At 61.2% G+C, this 16,494-nt stretch overlaps 1 protein-coding gene across 2 annotated transcripts in view; it reads left to right on the plus strand.

Annotated features, from left to right (window-relative positions):
* SMOC2 (SPARC related modular calcium binding 2) overlaps nt 1-15,464 on the plus strand; it is a 93,155-nt gene extending 77,691 nt beyond the window's left edge. For both annotated transcript variants that reach the window (XM_090280095.1, XM_090280096.1), the window contains exons 10-13: nt 6,701-6,800; nt 8,379-8,653; nt 13,059-13,096; nt 15,368-15,464. In XM_090280095.1, coding sequence (XP_090136221.1) covers nt 6,701-6,800; nt 8,379-8,653; nt 13,059-13,096; nt 15,368-15,385 — 431 coding nt within the window. In that variant the 3' untranslated portion in view covers nt 15,386-15,464. The remainder of the gene's footprint in view (nt 1-6,700; nt 6,801-8,378; nt 8,654-13,058; nt 13,097-15,367) is intronic.
* The last annotated feature ends 1,030 nt before the right edge of the window (nt 15,465-16,494 follow it).

Genomic DNA, 16,494 nt, shown 5'->3' on the forward strand with positions numbered 1-16,494 from the left:
CAGAGGAGAAAATGTGGCCGAGGCCAGCATTTCGCCACGTGGACAGAGATCAAGATCCAGCTTCACGGGCCTTGTCCTGAGATCTGGGTCCTTATTCTGGCTCCGGAGATTCTCACGGTCTCCAAGTTCACTTGCAGGACTGCCCACCATCCCTCGAGAAGTCTCACTCAGTGCGGTGAGATTTCACAGAAGGCATTGCTCCGCGCCGGCCTTCCTCGCACCTGGCCCTGCTCTGTTCCTTCCTGCACTTCTTCTCCCGCCCCTACCCCCCGACCTGTCCCTGTCCCATCTTCCCCGTGTTCTCCGGCTCCGCTGAAGGACTCGCAGGTGAGCGTGGCCTCCCTTCCGGGTCCTGCTCAGCACCCCGCGCCTTGCTCGCTCCCGCCTCCCCGGCTGCTCTGTGCGTCTGTGTGTCCTCAGGACTGGGCTTCCTGGGGACGGGCTCCCGGCTCCTTTCCTCGGGCTCTGCCTCTGAGCCCCACCTGGTCCCCCGTGAGGTGGCTGAGCCTTCCAGGAAGAATTTGTAAGTTAAGGACGCTGGGCAGGGTCATTTTCCTACTCTGAGCCCTTTGATGACTCCGGACTGACTGACGTTGCTGGGCAGAGTTCAACCCAGTGGTTTGGCTGGTCTTAGGGCGCATTTCCTGAGCTTTCAATAAGCAGGGTTTCTTTTATGGGGGGGGGGGGATCACCTGATTGATAGAGACACAGACAGACGGGTTCATTGTTCCCGTTAGACCTCAGGGCGCTTTCTGCCCAGGGACGCAGGAAGGCAGCGAATCTCGACCTTCGCTGCTGGTGTGAGGATGGCAGTGTTGTGTGGGCTTGGAGACCCCGCCTGGCCCCTCCCAGGCCAGCCAGAGGCTGTGTCCCGCGTCCCAGAGGTGGGGTGTGGGCGGGGACAAGCGTCTACTTCACCCATCAGGCAGAAAGCCAGCTCGGAGGGGGGTGGGCGAGAAGGACTGAGGAGGGAGACTTGATGACCGTCGAGGGCAGATAAGCCGCTCCTGTGCCCCAGATGCGGTGACATCCTCTGACGGGCACTGGCCTGCGCTTCATGTCTTCTCAGTGCAGCTTCTGGCCGATGCTTGTCCTCAGGTGCAGTCGTCACTCACCGAGTCCCAGGCTGTCTCCTTTCCACTGGCACACCGTTGCTGTATTTTGATCTATGCTTGCGTTAATTACTAGTTATTAATTGGGTGCAATGTCATCACATAATACTTGCAGGCACTCTGTATAAAAGACCCTGGGCTTGTTCTGCAGGGAAGCCGCCCTCTGCAGGACCCTTTGGGCCGGGTACCCGGGTGGACTGCCTGGGGGTCATGGGGTGTCTCCCTCACCTCCAGCTCGGGGCTCTGTTTCCTGCGACAGCCCCTCCTTGTCAGCTGCGTGAGGTAGAAAGACCCTGCACAGACGTAGCCAGGCTGGTTCCCCAAAGTCACCGAAAGCCAGGCCCAGCAAAGCCAACCGGGAAGCACTGGGCACTGGCCTGCAGGTTCAGGGACGTGGGGGCCTCAGGGACTCAGAGGAGAAGAGGCGTCCTGTCCGCCGGGCTGGGCCACGGGCACTCCCGGGGAAAAGGGGTCTGCGCTCACTTGCCGAGGGCGGGACAGACGTGAGCTGGCAGGGAGCAGACGTTCCCGGTGGGCGAGCGCCTGGCAGAAAGGCGGACGCAGGAGCTCACAAACCCAAGGGCACGGGTTTGGGAAGAGCTCTTCTTCAAGGAAGACAGCGGTTGGTGTGGCTTCTCCGGTTCTGTTTTCCCATCTGCTGGGGTTGCTGTATTTTTCTAAGGGGCACAGGATTTCTGTGACAGCCACTGACCGTGGGCCCAAGAGAGTGGCAGAAAGCCAGCCTCCCTGACCCCTCTCTCCACGCGGACCCACTGCTTCACTCTCCCTGCCCGCGGGGGACAGAAAACGCGGTTTTTACTTTGTGGTTTTTCCCAAGAGATGCTGGACTAGAGCCACCCACACGCCATCTGTGCTGAGATGAAGCAGGCGCCGGGGCCCCAGCTGGCAGGGCCCGGGGGTGGGGACAGGGCCCAGGGGTGGGGATGTGCGTGGGCCGCCATCAAGGGCACGGTGCCGGAGGTCCATGCTGAGTCCAGGGAACGCTCCCAGGGCAGGGGACAGGCATGTCTCGGTGCTGGATGGGACAAGAGTGTGTTTGGGGAGTTTGGTGACAGGGCCTGCCGCCAGTTTCCAGGCCGGGAAGCGGGTCGTAGCGTGAACGAGACCCTCAAAGTCCTGGGCTCGTCTCCCCTTGTCCTGATGCGAGCGCAGACGTTGACTCCAGTAAGGGAACGGCATCTACGGCTGCGTCTCAGGTGCAGTAACAATATGGTCGCGGCTTCTTAGAAAACGACAGATCAAGTGTGAGTGTCACCGAGTGGGACAGACGGCAGGTACGTTCTGGGTGTTGGTGTGGGGCCTTCCGGTGACTTTGGTCCCTGTTACGAGCTCTGTGTTTGTTGTCATTGCTGGGAGTTTGAGGAAGGATGGGGCCCGAGCATGAGCCCTGGGGTGCAGCTTCGGGGACACCTGGGTCCCCGGTCCCCAAGGAGGGAAGCAGGGCTGGTGAGGAAGAAGGCGTGTTTCATCGGGGGTGGACGAGAATGAGGGGGGCATGTGCTGGGGCAGAGGGGCCGTCCAGGGTCCACAAATCCTGCTGCGTCGCCCACATAAGAGCGGCTCTTTGGTCTGAAGTGTCGTTTTCTTATTAATCCTTCTATTTCCGACTCAAACAATGAATCCAAAACGTCGGCCAAGAGTTGCGGCGATAGAAGGAAAAAAACAAAAGCTTTTCAAAGGAGAAAGTGATTCCTGTATGCGTTTATTTTCATGCATTTGCTTTGTGTGAGACCGGACTTCACGCGCAAACACGGAGGGGAAAGGATGAGCCACGCAGATGCGCGCGTTCCCAGGGCTTCTTCCGTCAGCCCAGAAAGGGTCCGGGGCTGCGAGGCCCAGAATAGAGGATTCTTTGTTTGCATTTGGCCAGTTTCTTCTCTCATTCATCAGATTGTCAACAGAGTCTCCCAGGGTTGGCCCTGGGGCCACGGCGAGAGGCAGAGACGCAGCGTGAAAACGTGCTGCCTGGGTCCCCTCCCAGCTGTGGCCAGACCTTGCCCCCCACGAGAGACCCACCCTCCTGGGAGCCGCCCAGGTTCCACGAGCACGTGGCCGCTCTCCTTCCAAGACCAGGGAGGCAGAAATGCCTCGTCTTCATCTGTCAGACTCTCCGTTAACCTCTGCATCGAAGTTGGTCAAAGCCGGGAATTGTCCTTCCAACCAGACGTCCCGGCACACGTCCAGGATGCGTCTGGTCTCCGTGTGGCTCGGCCGTGGGTCTCAGCAGTGACCTGGTGCAGCAGCTCGAAGGTGGTCACTTCTGCCCCTCGTCCCTGTCCCAGACGACGTGGTGGAGATGGAGCCGTTCCCGGTTGTCCTTGGGTGCCTGGTGGACCCCCAGAAATAGGGGGGTGCAGCCTTAGTCCGTGTGGGGGCCTGAGCTCACGGGGCCGTTTTCCCGGAGACGTGCTGTGTTTCTCCTGGTCATCCCTGGGGCGTTGTTTGGGTTTTGCCTTTATTTTTGCGTCACTGTTCTGTGCCACTGGGGTGTCTGGGTAATCGAGACCCGGGCGTGTGACCCATGTGAGGGTCGCCGTCGCCGTCACTGGCTGCCAGTCCTGCCGCCGGTTTTCCCTGGTCGGTTGTCAGTGACGGCCGCTGTTGTTGGGCGTCCCCACCTCTGGGGAAGGATCTCAGCGTCTGTTCCTGTGAGGGGAGTCAGCTGTGGATGGAGGGAGGACGAGAGCGAGGGTCACCCGGGCGGCGTGCTGGGCCACTGGTTCCCGCTCCGTCCCTGCGATGACCCCGTGGGGCTTGCGGACCCTCTGCAGGGAGGCGGGCGGACGAGCAGTCAGGAGGCGCAGGCGTCGGTGCGGGACGCTCGGGGACACCGTCACTCTCGGGGTTCTGAGACTTCGGCAGATGTGACTTCATGTGCAATCAGACAGGTCGCTGGTGCTGGCGAGCACCCCGCAGCGGCCGCTGGTGCGTTCCGACAGCGATGGATGGACTTCTAGGGTCTGTGGCTTCACAGTGTCGCTGCGGCCCGTCCTGTCGTTAAGCCTCAGGCTGTTTCTCAAGTTCCTCCTAAAGGACAAGAGACAGGTGATTGTGTCCAGCAAACAATCCAACGGGAGGAAAACGGACTGGAGTTTGGAAAGAAAGCTTTCTCCGCTTGAATGGAAAGCCTTCCCTAAATTATATCTGCTATAAAAAAGCGTGGGGGGGGCAACCAGGGAGCAGGGACTCCCCTCTGCTGGCCTGGGGGGGGGCTGTGGCTGGGCCGTGAGGTGTGGGGGCACTGACCCAGCAGGCGTTCCCCAGCCAACCCCCGGAGCAGAGGAGGACTCCATCTCCCTTTCGGGGCGCCCTGTGCCTGGCCAGGTCTCCTGCTGGCGGCACAGCCCCAGCAGCAGAGCAGAGGTCACCGCTCTTGGTCGGCATCGGGGGGGACCAGTCCGATGGGGGGTGCGGAGGGCACACACCTTAGCATCCCGAGGTTGTGGCAGTCATAGTCGCGTCGCTCTGATCGTCTTCCTAGACCCGCAGAACCTCGCCATCACCCCCCGCGTTACGGCGACCACCCGGCTCAGCTCCTCCAGGAAGGCAGCTGTTTCTCAGAAACGCGAGGCCGTGGTGCCGGGGCCTTTGGTGCCGGGGGCAGTGAGGGAAACAGCGCCGACGCAGAACCAGGAGGGGCGGCCCCTGTGCGCAGCCCGGGCCATCGCCGTCTCTCGGGGGTGGTGGGAACACACTCAGTTCTTGGGCACAAGTGGCCGAGGTCGTCAAAGCGACGCATGTCGCCGTGGGCACCCGGGTGGGGCCCGAGCTCATTCGGGTTTGGCTTGGACCCTGGTTGGTCCTTCCTTTTCCCGGCTGCCTCACCTTTGCGTGAAGACGGGCCCCCTCCATGGCCTGGGCGTCCTGTCTGAGTGGCTCCGGGCAGCGGAGGCCCACGGGGGACACCAGGTCGAGTTCCGTCCCAGAGTGGGACCCGCAGTCCCACGGCCTGAGAGGAGGCGGGGGATGCTCACTCCTCTACCAGCCTCAACGCCGTCCTGCCTAAAACTCTGTCGTCATTCTGGAACCTTCTGCCTGGCTCTCCTCTCCCCACCTGAACAGAAGAGTCTTCCTCCCGAGACAGACGTCCCCTTGTCCCGTGTCTGTCCCTGGGGGACTGACCCTGACTCAGGGCAGGTGCTCTGTGCTGGGAGCACAGGACAGAACAAAGCGGACGCCGGTCGTGAGGTCAGTGTCACTTCACGGCAAAGATCACCGAGAAGAAATGACAAGCTTCAGCGCTGCTTCCGTGGAGGTGGGGCTGTTGTACGTGAAACGGGGGGGTTTGAACTCCTGGCGCCCCATGCCGCCGGAGAGGCAGGAACCACTGAAGCATTTGTTTGTGTTCACGCAGCGGGGGACGCGCCCCACTGTGCGTCAGCCCCTGGGCCAGGTGTCTGGGGGCAGGACCTGCGCTCTTGCTTCCGTTTCTCGTGGGTCCCCTTTAACCCCCAGTTTTGTACGTGAAATCTATTCATAGCATCCTGGGGAAATGGCCCCAAACAGCCTCCTCTGAAGTTTCCTATAATGAAGCCTTTAAATTTGGGGAGAAGGACTGCCCTATAGTGCGTGCTTAAAATCCATGGCAGAAAAATAAATGAAGCAGAATGGACGGGAGGAGAGGCTTTCTGACCATGCAACTCGGATCTGCAGGGGTTTTGTGTCGTAAGGAGACTCTTCAATCCACCCAAAATCGAGGACACTAGTCAGCCTTCAGGAGTGTCCGGTCCCCCATGAAAGTCCCGGCCAGCTCAGTGGGAACACAGCACCTCAGGCCCCACTCAGCCCAGGTGTGCCAACGAGGGGGGCGGACACCCCGCCCCTCCACCTGCCACACACACACACACACACCTGGCCTGACACACCTGCCCTGGGACACACCTGCCCTGACACACACCTGGCCTGACACACACCTGCCCTGACACACACCTGCCCTGGGACACCATTGCACCTGGGCTTGGACTTGTGGCCTTTCCTGTGCCTCCTGGAGGTCAGGGTGCCACTCAGGAGAGTGAATTGCCCTGACGAAGCCACTGTCCCCTCTGAGAGCCAGAGCGCCGGGCAGCCGCAGGAAGTCCTCAAGGCACCTGGCCGTCGAGCGCGACACCTGCAGCCTCACATCCTCTACTTCTTCCCAAGGGAATAGTGAAGAGACCCCTTTTTCTTGAACGGTAGCCTTGTCCCCTTGGTGGCGGCTCAGCTCTCTGACAGCTGTCGCCTCCTCCTCCTCCAGGGCGTGAGGACTGCTTCCCTCTCCGCGTCCCTCCCCGGAGGAGCCGCGGCCACTTTCCTACCAGCGAGCTTAGTGAGGGCAGCTGGTCTGAGGGCGCCCGCTAGGGCAGCTGAGCTGGGCTTGGGCAGTGGTGACAGGAAACGCAGGCCTGAGGGACGCTACGGGACCAGCGTCAGTCGCCTCCCGCGAGAGCTCGTTCCGTGGAGCTGTCTCACGGGGAGGCCCGGGCGCTGGATTCCCAGTCACTAAAGCAGCCCTCCTCCCACGGAGGGGCACTGCCCCGTCTCTGTGCGCTCTGGGAAGTATGACGGACGCGTGCGCTCCATTGTTCTAGGCTGTCCTGGGGCCAAGAAGAGCGAGTTTCTGACGAGTGTCCTGGACGCGCTGTCCACCGACATGGTCCATGCCGTCTCCGACCCCGCGTCCGCCGGCAGGTGCGTAGCCCCGGACTGCGGGGGGAGGGGCCAGGCAGCCGCCCGGGACGGGGGGAAGCCTGGTGGCGGGCATCCGGGTGCAGCACCCCACTGTCCAAGGCCTGGTCAGCTCCCGGGGCGCCGCGGCCGCTCCCAGCAGGGCGCCTCCGGGGTCGCCTGCGGCTCCTCTTCGGGTGTTTTGTCCTGTGATGGAACCGCTGAAGACACCGTCCTGCTGGGGAGAGGCCCGGCCCACGGGGTTTGGGGTTCCTGTGGGTGGGGTGGGGTGGGCAGGGGAGAGGAAGGCACAGCCCTAGCTCAGGCAGCCGTACGCTGTACTTCGGAGCGACGGGCTGGGTCTTAAATGCCCTGTTTAAACATGTTCCACTTCAGGTTCTCAGCAGGTGCGTTTATTGTGGGAAAACACACCGTTTTCAAGGGCACAGCCCCGTGGTCAGTGACTGACCCTGTTCAGACTCGGACCCCTTCTCTCCGGGAGCCTAGGGGACTCATTGGGGCCGTCACATGTCCTGAGAGACGTCTGTCTGTCTGTCTGTCTCCTGCCCCTGACGGCCAGGGTGAGGGCGGATCCCGGCGTTTCACGGTGTGAAGGTTCCAGCCTCAGTGCCCTGAGAATCAGCGGCCATCGGTCCCTTCCCCTGAGGTCGCTTCCGCAGGAGAGCCCCTCCCGGCCTGGGGTCCCCTCCCGCTGCTCCCAGCCCCACCCCCGTCTCTGCTCCTGGGCCCCCCCTCCCTCGGCCTCTCCCCCTGAGAGCGAGAGTTGAGGGAAAAGAAAGCAAGGCCCACGGACGCGGTGATGATCCAGGAGTGAGTGAAACTTAAAAAGGCAAGAGGGTCACCTGCATTTACAAAGGACATATTAACGTTCTGCAGAGAGGCTCTTGTCTGAGAAACGGGAACTGAGAGCTGGCTGATCGGGTGCCCTGGTAGCTGTTACCGTGGGGGCCGACCTCCCTCTCCCCAGTCAGGGGTGCACAGGGCCCCCCGAGACAGCAGAGTGCAGAACCTCCCACTTGGGGACAAGGCACGCTTGAACATGTGGGACCAATTCAAACCCTGACTCAGACCCAGGCTTGGAGAAGAGGTTTTGTTCATTTATTTCTTAAAATAGAGAAATTTATCTTAATTCAAGGGAAAACGTCTGGTTACCACTTGAAGATGTATGTATTTTGTTTGCTCCTGTCATTGTCCCTGTGACATCGTGACCCACGTGTAGAGGAGGAGAGACCCTCGGGGCCCCAGGGTTGCAGGTGGCCCCCCGCGGGTGAGCTGACCGGCCACCGCCCGCAGCGCAGAAGTAGGGACGAGGTGGCTTTTGTCCCCAAGGCCTTGGCCAGTGCCAGGCGTGTAGTTGGTTCGCACCAATTCACTGTGTCCCTTGCAACTTTGAAACCAACCTGAAACATTTTTGCTAAATCCCTTTCTCTGAAAAAATTTTAAATGCGCGTTACATCGAATGGCAAGTCTAGGCAGCCTTGGGCGTCCGGATGCCCCGGGGATGCACAGGGCGGCCTTTCCTGGGCAGGCGAGGGTGCGGGAGGCTCGGCCGGGTGTCCCTGACCACGTGTGTCCTTGCAGGCTCTCCGAACCCGACCCCAGTCACACGCTGGAGGAGAGAGTGGTCCACTGGTATTTCAAACTCCTTGACAAAAATTCCAGCGGGGACATCGGCAAAAAGGAGATCAAGCCCTTCAAGAGATTCCTCCGGAAAAAGTCCAAGCCCAAGAAGTGTGTGAAGAAGTTTGTGGAGTACTGTGACGTGAACAATGACAAGTCCCTCTCCGTGCAGGAGCTGATGGGCTGCCTGGGCGTGACGAGGGAGGAGACCAAGGCCGGCGGCCGGAAGCGGCACAGTAAGCCCGTCCCCTCCCCTCTTTCCCACTGCGCCTGGCCAGGCCCGGCTGTGGGACACCCCCAGGCCCGCGGCCGGTCGTCCCAGGGCCCCGAGGCCGAGGGGAGTGGTCCACAGAGCAGTGAGTGGCCCTCAGGCGCGGGCAGGAGGATATGGGCGAAGGGGGCGGGGGAGGCTAAGGGCAAGTCTCTCGTTGTCCCGCTGTGCTGCCCGCGGTCCACAGCTGTCGGCCGCGCTCTTGCGGGCACATCTCGGACCTGCTGGCAATGACAGGGCAGCCCTGCACGTGCCTGGCCCGGCGTCCCGGCCCGCCGGTAAGCAGAGCGGTCCTCCCCGCGCCTGCAGCATCTTACCTCCCTGCTGGGGGCACGGCTTGAGTGGCTTTTCTCCCCACTGAGCTCGGGTTTTCTGTGGGCCTGGCCTACATGAGCAGCTGTCACAGAGAGAAAACCCTCTGGTTCAGGGTCCCGAGTGGCCCCAGCAGGGACACGGGTCAAACACTGCCTGCCGGCTGCTATGGCCGCCGGAAGGGCCACTGAGCGTGGGTACAAGGTCTGGCTCTCTTGCGGGGACAGGCCTGGCACTGGGCGGGCGCACCGAGGTCCCTCACGTCACTGCCATTTCATCTCGTGCCAGCCGGGTCAGCACCTTACTGCGTCTGTGTCCTGTACCCGTCATAACTGTCACGCCCGATGCTGCCGCGGGATTGGCCCCCAGGCTGGAGCTGGGTCATCGTGAGACGGCTCTGCTCAGAGACGTTCATTGTGGCAGCAGTGACCTTGATCTTAAACACTTTTTCATGGAGTCTCTGCAGCCGACCATGTCCCACGTTCTCCCAGACACGTCTGGCGTGGAGCCCAACGGCGGGCATGTGGGACCGCCCCCGCTGCCCTCCGAGTGGTGGCAAGGCCGCCTCAGTGGCAGGAGGGCAGCTCTGCCCCTCCGTCCCGCTGCTCTCTGATCGGGTCACCTTAAGACCCGTCGTCACGGGACTTCCTGGGGGTCCCTGGGCACAAGAGGAGGAGCTGGCCCCCAGAGTGGAAGAGGCCTGGAGGGGACGTGGGGACAGTGCCCTCCACGCTGTGAATTGGAGGTGTCACGGGGCTCTGACTGTGGTGGGACGGCCTCGTGAGCAAACACTGTCACCGCAAACCCAGGTGGCCTGAGCCAGGCATCACCGCCACCCCCAGGGCTCACGCTGCCCCTCCAGGGGCCGCAGGCAGGGCACTCCCTCCGGCTCACGCCCCAGGCTGCGCTGGGGTGCGCCATTCTGCTCCGGCGGGGCGCCCCCACCCCCGGCTCCTCTGCGACCCGAGCTGAGGGGAAGCGTTTACATGCCGAGGACAGAGCGCAGGGTGGCAGGGCCCCCTCGTTCACAGGGGCGGTGGCAGCGGCGCCCTGAGGCAGTGTGCGCTCCTCTCTCTTCTGTGGGTGTCCCACGGGGCCCGGGCATCTCCGCCCCCGAGGGAGGGACAGGGCAGGGTGGGGCAGAGGACGGCAGGGCCTCCCTGGCCACTACGGTCACTCGCCAGAGACGCTGGTCCCCGCAGGAGCAGTCGCCTTCCTCAGGTCCCCGCGAGTGACCGCTGTGTCTGAGCTGCGCTGTCTGGTCAGGAGCAGGGGAACCACTGTGATGCCTCCCCCCCCCCCCACATAAGCTAGGATGTGCAAAAAGTGTTATTTTGTCAAAAATGAGCCGCGGGCACTTGGAAACGTAATTAGTTGTTCCTGGAACCCTTTCATTTCCCTGCAGAACTTCTCTAAGTTTTGTCCTGCTTTTCCTTTTTCCAGCTTAGGCCTCAGTTATGTTTTCCTGTCCCGCATAATGTGAATCAGTGGGAAGTCGGAAGAACCTGAATATCCAGGAGAGCGTTAGCTGGGATTTTCTGGCTGTCCACGCTGACCAGTTTCCTCTGCTTCCTTTACATGTGCTCATACGCAACACTTCATTTTTATTCTAGAAATGTGAGGAATCAAATAAAGAACACAAATAACCCGTGGCCTTCTTACTCTCAGACGTCATCAAACCTAGACCCGTGTTCTTCCAAAAAAAATTTCTGTGCTGCACGTGTGCACCTCTGTGCACCAGGACTTTTATATGTGACTGCAGCACGTATATACTTTCTAATCACACGCATCTTCAGCGATTACATATGATTTTCATTTAAATTATTGCAACAAAGATAAATTATTGTAAAGTTTGATCTAAGCTATCACAATTACAAAAAATGCAAAAACAAAAACAAAAAACACATACCAAAAAAAACAAAAGAACTAGAAACTATTAAGAAAAAATCAGGCCAAAAAGGAAAAATGTCAGAGAAGTGGCCTCCTGCCAGCGTGTCCCCACAGCGACCACCGCAGGTGGGTCAGTGGGCGGGAACCAGCTGTCTTAGCCCGGACGCTCTTCTCAGGCAGCTCCCACGCCGTCCAGGGCTTCCCGGCAAAGTGCCCCCAGTGTCCCCTGCAAGCTGCCGGCCTCATGAGACGCCGGTGCCGTCAGCTCTCCCGTCCCCAGCGTGGGGCGAGGGGTCTGAGAACAGTCCCTTCGCTGTCGTGCGCCCCACTGAGGTGCGTTACTTCGGGGTCACGGTGATAACGTGCGCTCTGCTCCGCTGACGTAAGCGGCCGGCCGGCCGTGCTTTCCTGCCCTTTGTGTAGAGTAAGTAGCGAGTCCGCCGGGTGCCGTGGACGCGGTGCTGCGCCGGGGGTCCTGGTGAAGCCGGTGCTTTCCTTCTGTAGAGCGAGGGTTCCCTTCCTTCCCGGCGCCGAGCCTGCAGCTGCCGCCAGGACCAGACGAACCGGCGCTTGTCAGGAAAGAAACCCAGAAAAGCCTGGCAGTTGTGGGACAGCAAGTCGGCTGAGAGTGGGCTCGAAGTTGCCCCTAATGATCCTCTCAGTGTGAACCAGGCCCCCAGAGTTTACATTTCTAATAAAGTAGTCATTTCACAGAAGGCAACGTGGCTACAGGGACCCCAACACCTGAATCTTTCCAGCCTACAGTTGAAACAGCAGTCCGGGTACCTGCTATTCACCTGCTGTTGTTGCAGATTACTCAGCACTGCTGCTCCGCCGCGCCCCGCGCCGGGCTGCCACGGCACAGCGAGAAGTGGGGTCTGAGAGCAGGCGGGGTTTGCTCCTCACTCGGCGCCTTTCCCCCGGGGCTGGACGCCCACAACCAGCCGAGGCGTCGGGGTGAAGAGCTCCGCCCTCTGTGTACTGATTGATTTGTTCCGTGGACATTTGCTGGGCGCTCCCTGCTCTGAAAATTGGCAAAATAGCAGGGAAGGGACGAAGCCGGTCCTTCTGGGGCTCACCCATCAGAGTGGGGGCCGGAGATGAGGCGGATGAGGACGTCCCCGGGCGGTGGTGACAAGTGGGGTCGGGGTGAGCTCTGGGGGTCAGAGGGCAGGGCCGGCATCTCCCGCGGTGACATGTCAGGCAGAGTCCAAGTCCAAGGCGGTGCTGAAGGGAGTGTCCTGCCGAGGGGACAGCGGGGCGCAGGGTGGGGACCCGGGCCCTGGACGGCGGGGGCGGGCACTGGGCGGGGGGACAGGCCGGCGCAGTGTGCAGGCACGGAGCCCTGCCCTCGTGACAGGCGTTGCTCTGAACAAGAGGCCGTCGCAGGTTTGACGGGACGACCAGTGCGGAGCCAGGGGTGGCCCTGGAGACCAGGGACGCAGACAGCGGCGCCGTCGGGAAGGGCCTATTTAAAGCCACGAGGCTGAGACGCCAGAGTGTGGGTGTGGGTAGGGGCAGAGGCCCAGGCCTGGGGGGACATGGCTTCTGGTGAGCGGGGTGGAGAAGGGGGAGGTTATCCCAGAGCCCAGCCCTGGGCGGGGGAGGAGCAGCCTGAAGGGGGGTCGAGGGGCAGAGCCGCAGTCCCCGCGGGGAGGGGCTGAAGCCGCCTGGCCCCTCTGCACCTCTCTCCCCCCTGGGCCGTGAGTGAGGCTACAGCCCACATCACCCCTCCGCCCCGAGCCCCCTTGTCCCTGGGAAAAGGTGTTTCAGCCAAACATGCTCTTGTCTCATGATTTAAAAAGAAAACCAGAGGTTTTTAAGGGAGCGGTGGGCGCCCAGGGCCTTGTTCCCAGACTCTGGGAATGGGAGACATGGGAGGACGGTCTGCACCTTGGCACACAGGCCTTTGGGGTTCCCGGGAGAAGGAAGCGCTCCCCTAAAGCCAGGCGGGAGCTGTGGTCGGGTTAGGACGTGCTTCCAGCACGGCTGCCGCAGCCCGCAGAGCGTGGCCGGCGTGCTCCTCACGGTCCTCCTCGTGGAGGCGGGTGGGAGGCGGGGGCGTCCTCCCGAAGTGCCGCTGGGCCCTCCCCGGGGCGTCATCTCGGACCTCCCACCGAATGAGGGGTGTTCAGATTTTAACATCTTCTTTGTTCCCCCCCGTCTAGCCCCTAAAGGTAACGCGGAGAGCACCTCTAACCGACAGGTGAGTACTGCTGTGTCTCAGCCTCAATAACGTGCTGGTTTACTTGTGGGCAACAGAAGCTCAGGGCTCTGCAGGTGTGGAACGTGAAGGCCGAGCAGGCGAGGCGGGCGTTCCGTGCACCACGTGAGCCGCCGCAGGGCTCCTGGGACCCGTCAGCGCCAGCAGGTTAGACCTACGGGAACGTTTTGCCTCGACGCTTTCTTTTCAATATTTGAAATTTCAGTGATTTTTAGAAACACGTCTAACTCCTCTTGTTCTGTAGGAATAGTGGTTGTCTTCAGACAGCTCTGCAGGGTTTGTAATGCGTTTCTTACCAGACGGCAGGGACAGGAGCCTGGGGTCCCGGCCAAGGTCGCTTTTCATCAGGGATCCTAATGAGACCTGTGTTCGGCCCCCGAGGGGGTCTGGCTCCTGCCGTGTGTTGTAAACGCCTCTGTGTTTGTGAGTCTGCGCCTCCACGCGCGCAATTAGAGACGATTGCGGCGCTCCGTGCCCCAGCCCAGACAAAGTCTAGAATGTTCTCCAGAAGAGAAACATGCGTGGACTTGTTTCCACTCCCCAGCGCTGGGAGAGTCCTCCTTCCCGGGAACACATGTCTGTTTGTTTACGCTGTCTGCCCATTTGATGTCAGGCCGACGCGCCCTGAGGCGAGCCGGGCTCCTGTGGGTGTGAAGGGCAGGCCCCTGCGCCGCTCACCTTGGCCGTCATTGGAAGCCGGCTCATTAGGGAGGCGTGCGGTGCCGCTTTCCTTGTTGAGCAAATGTTTATGGTTTTACCTTCTCAAGTCCCGCCGCAAATCCCTTACACGGGAGGCGGCGCTGGCTGCCGAGCAGGGGCTCTCCCACGCACGGGGACCTGCAGAGGCGCATTCGAGAGCGTGGTGACCGGGACACACAGTGGCCGTCCCGCACCCGCTGCCCTCCCTGGAAGGCCCTGTCCTGGGAGAAGGAGCTGCCGGAGTCAGCCCTCCAGCGCGGGCACCTCTGGCTCCCACACAGTCCCCGTCAGACTCTGTTCTCCACCTGACACCCCTTCACGCCGATGCCCCTGGGACCAGTCACGCGTCGCTCAGGCAACAAACACAGGAGATCCGGGTTTTGACCGAATCGCTTCTCGAACAACCTTTCCGGATGAATGAAATTTGAGAACCGAGGCTCCTCTGTATGTCAGCGGCAGGTCCTGCCGCGTGCGACCCCGGCATCCAGCGCGGAAGCGTGAGCTGGCTGAGGTTGCCTGCCACCACCCCTGCAGGCCATGGACGTTTGTCTGCAGAATGTTCCCACGTCTGTCCCTCTGGGAATAGCCAGGGACCAGCGTCAGGAGATGGAGGGAGAGTCAGAGGCGCGAGCGGACAGCTTATCGGGAAGTGAGCTCTAGCTGGGTCTCGCCTTCAGTTCCCGTCGAGATTCAGAAGTGACTGGAGCTGGTGTTGGAGTGGGTTCCCAGTAACACCAGGCCCCTCCCCCAACGTGGACCAGCCTTTGTCTCTGTCCACCCCCGGGGGCTCCTCTCCATAGGGCCCCTCGTTAGCCTGCCGCAGGGAGCCCGTGCCCCTCTGCCCAGCCCCCGCTCCCAGCTTCCTGGGGCGTCAAAGCCAGCCCAGACCCTCCTGCAAGCTCACGTGCAGGTAAATAATGAAGCAGGCGCCCGGGCCCTCGAAGGGTAGGAACTGGCCCACTTGGGAAAAACCAACCGGGAAGGTTGTACGTAGCTTTTCCTTTCTCCCTAAATTCCTTGTGATGGGCGGCCAGGGCGCAGAACTCAGGTCCCTTACACAGTGTTTCTGGCTGCGTTTTCCCCAGAGAGGCAGAGGGCTGGGCAGGAAGACTGAGAACAGAGGTGAAGAAACCAACGATTCTTTTATCAAATCTGAGGCATAAGTTCGATCTAATTACTTAGTGTATTAGTCCAGGGTGAGAGGAACGTCCGTAGAACGTTTGGTATGTTGAGTACACGGCCATGTTAGGCGTAAACACTGATTTCCTCGGCCAGTACCCTTCCCCTGACATTTCTGATCGCTGGACGTCAAGAAGTGCCCAGAAGGTCTCCATCGTTTTCAAGGATCATTACAGCCGGAACCGCCAACCAGCTTCTTTCTTTTCACAGCTATTCATGTGTCCCAGGCGTCACGGCCTCTCTTCTAATCACATTTACTCTGAAACCCCAGTTCCCCCGTCAGCAGCTAGGCTTCTGCCCTTCCCAGGACAGGCCCCAGTCCCCGCAACGAGGCATGCGTGTGTCTAATGACACCTCTCTTCTGTCTCTTTGCAGCCGAGGAACCAAGGATAAGAGCCGGGCGCAGCCGAGGCGCCCCTCGACGCGTGGGAGACTCCCTCACCAAAACGCTATTAAAAACCAGAAACGAAAATGCATAGTATTTGCACTTTGTACTTTAAATGTAAATTCACTTAGTAGATACGAGATATTTAAACAGACGGCTTGAATCTGTGAAGCGGGAGGGCTGGCCCCGGCGGATGACTCACATACGCGGTGTGTGTCCCCCGGCCCTCGGACCTCCGCCCTGGGTGGACGGCAGCATGCTCTGCGGGTCCCACCTGTGTCCGCGCGGAGGGTGGTGGCCCGGGGCACGGCGGCTCCCGCGCCGGGGCTCTCGGTGACACGCACGCTCCTGCCGGCCTCTGCGTTGGCCCTGCCCACTGCCCTCGCAGCTCCCGGGGCCCCTTCGGAGCTTCACGCTTCCTGTGTCCGCCTGTGTTTGACACCCACCCCAGTCCTTGGGTGTAGTTAGCCCATGCCCGGGTCCGAACGTTTCTGGATCTCGGCTCATTTGTTCTGCTTCCCCGAGTCCCATTCCCGCCATGTCTGCAGCCACGACGGCAGGCCAACGCCCAGGGCCCGGGGACAGGTCCTTGCTTTGCCACTTCAGGCTCAGGCACAGGCTCACCCGGTGGTAAGACAAGTGCCACCTCAGGCAGCGGGAAGGGGTCTGATGGTCAGCAAAGGGCGTGTTTTCAGGCCTGACCTCATGTCTGCCACCTTCCCCCTAACACCTGGCCTTCCCCACCGGAGCCCCTGGAAAGTAAACCTGTCACCCGAACAACTCCGGACAGTCTCCTCCAAGAAGGCGCAGCCAGGAAACGCTGTGCCGTGGGCCCTGCCGTCTCCTCCTCCATCCTGAGGCCCCCAGGACACGAGACTCGTCACGGGGGCATTCCTCTGGGTGGCCCTGGGGAGGATGGGTCAGGCACTGAGCACCCACCCTGGGAACCAAAGGACCGGCCTGCTGGTGGCCACGGGCCACGGCTCCGGAGAGGACAGCTGGCTGGGGGCCGCGTGCAGAGGGACCCCGTCAGGGCCCCCGACCCCAGCAGGAGCTGTGCGCGGGGGCCCCTCTGACTCTCACACGGCTTCTTGTTGGAACGATGCGAAGTGAGAGC

This window comes from Furipterus horrens, unplaced genomic scaffold (genome assembly GCF_987537825.1).
Source record: "Furipterus horrens unplaced genomic scaffold, mFurHor1.1.pri manual_scaffold_6, whole genome shotgun sequence".
Lineage (NCBI taxonomy): Eukaryota > Metazoa > Chordata > Mammalia > Chiroptera > Furipteridae > Furipterus > Furipterus horrens.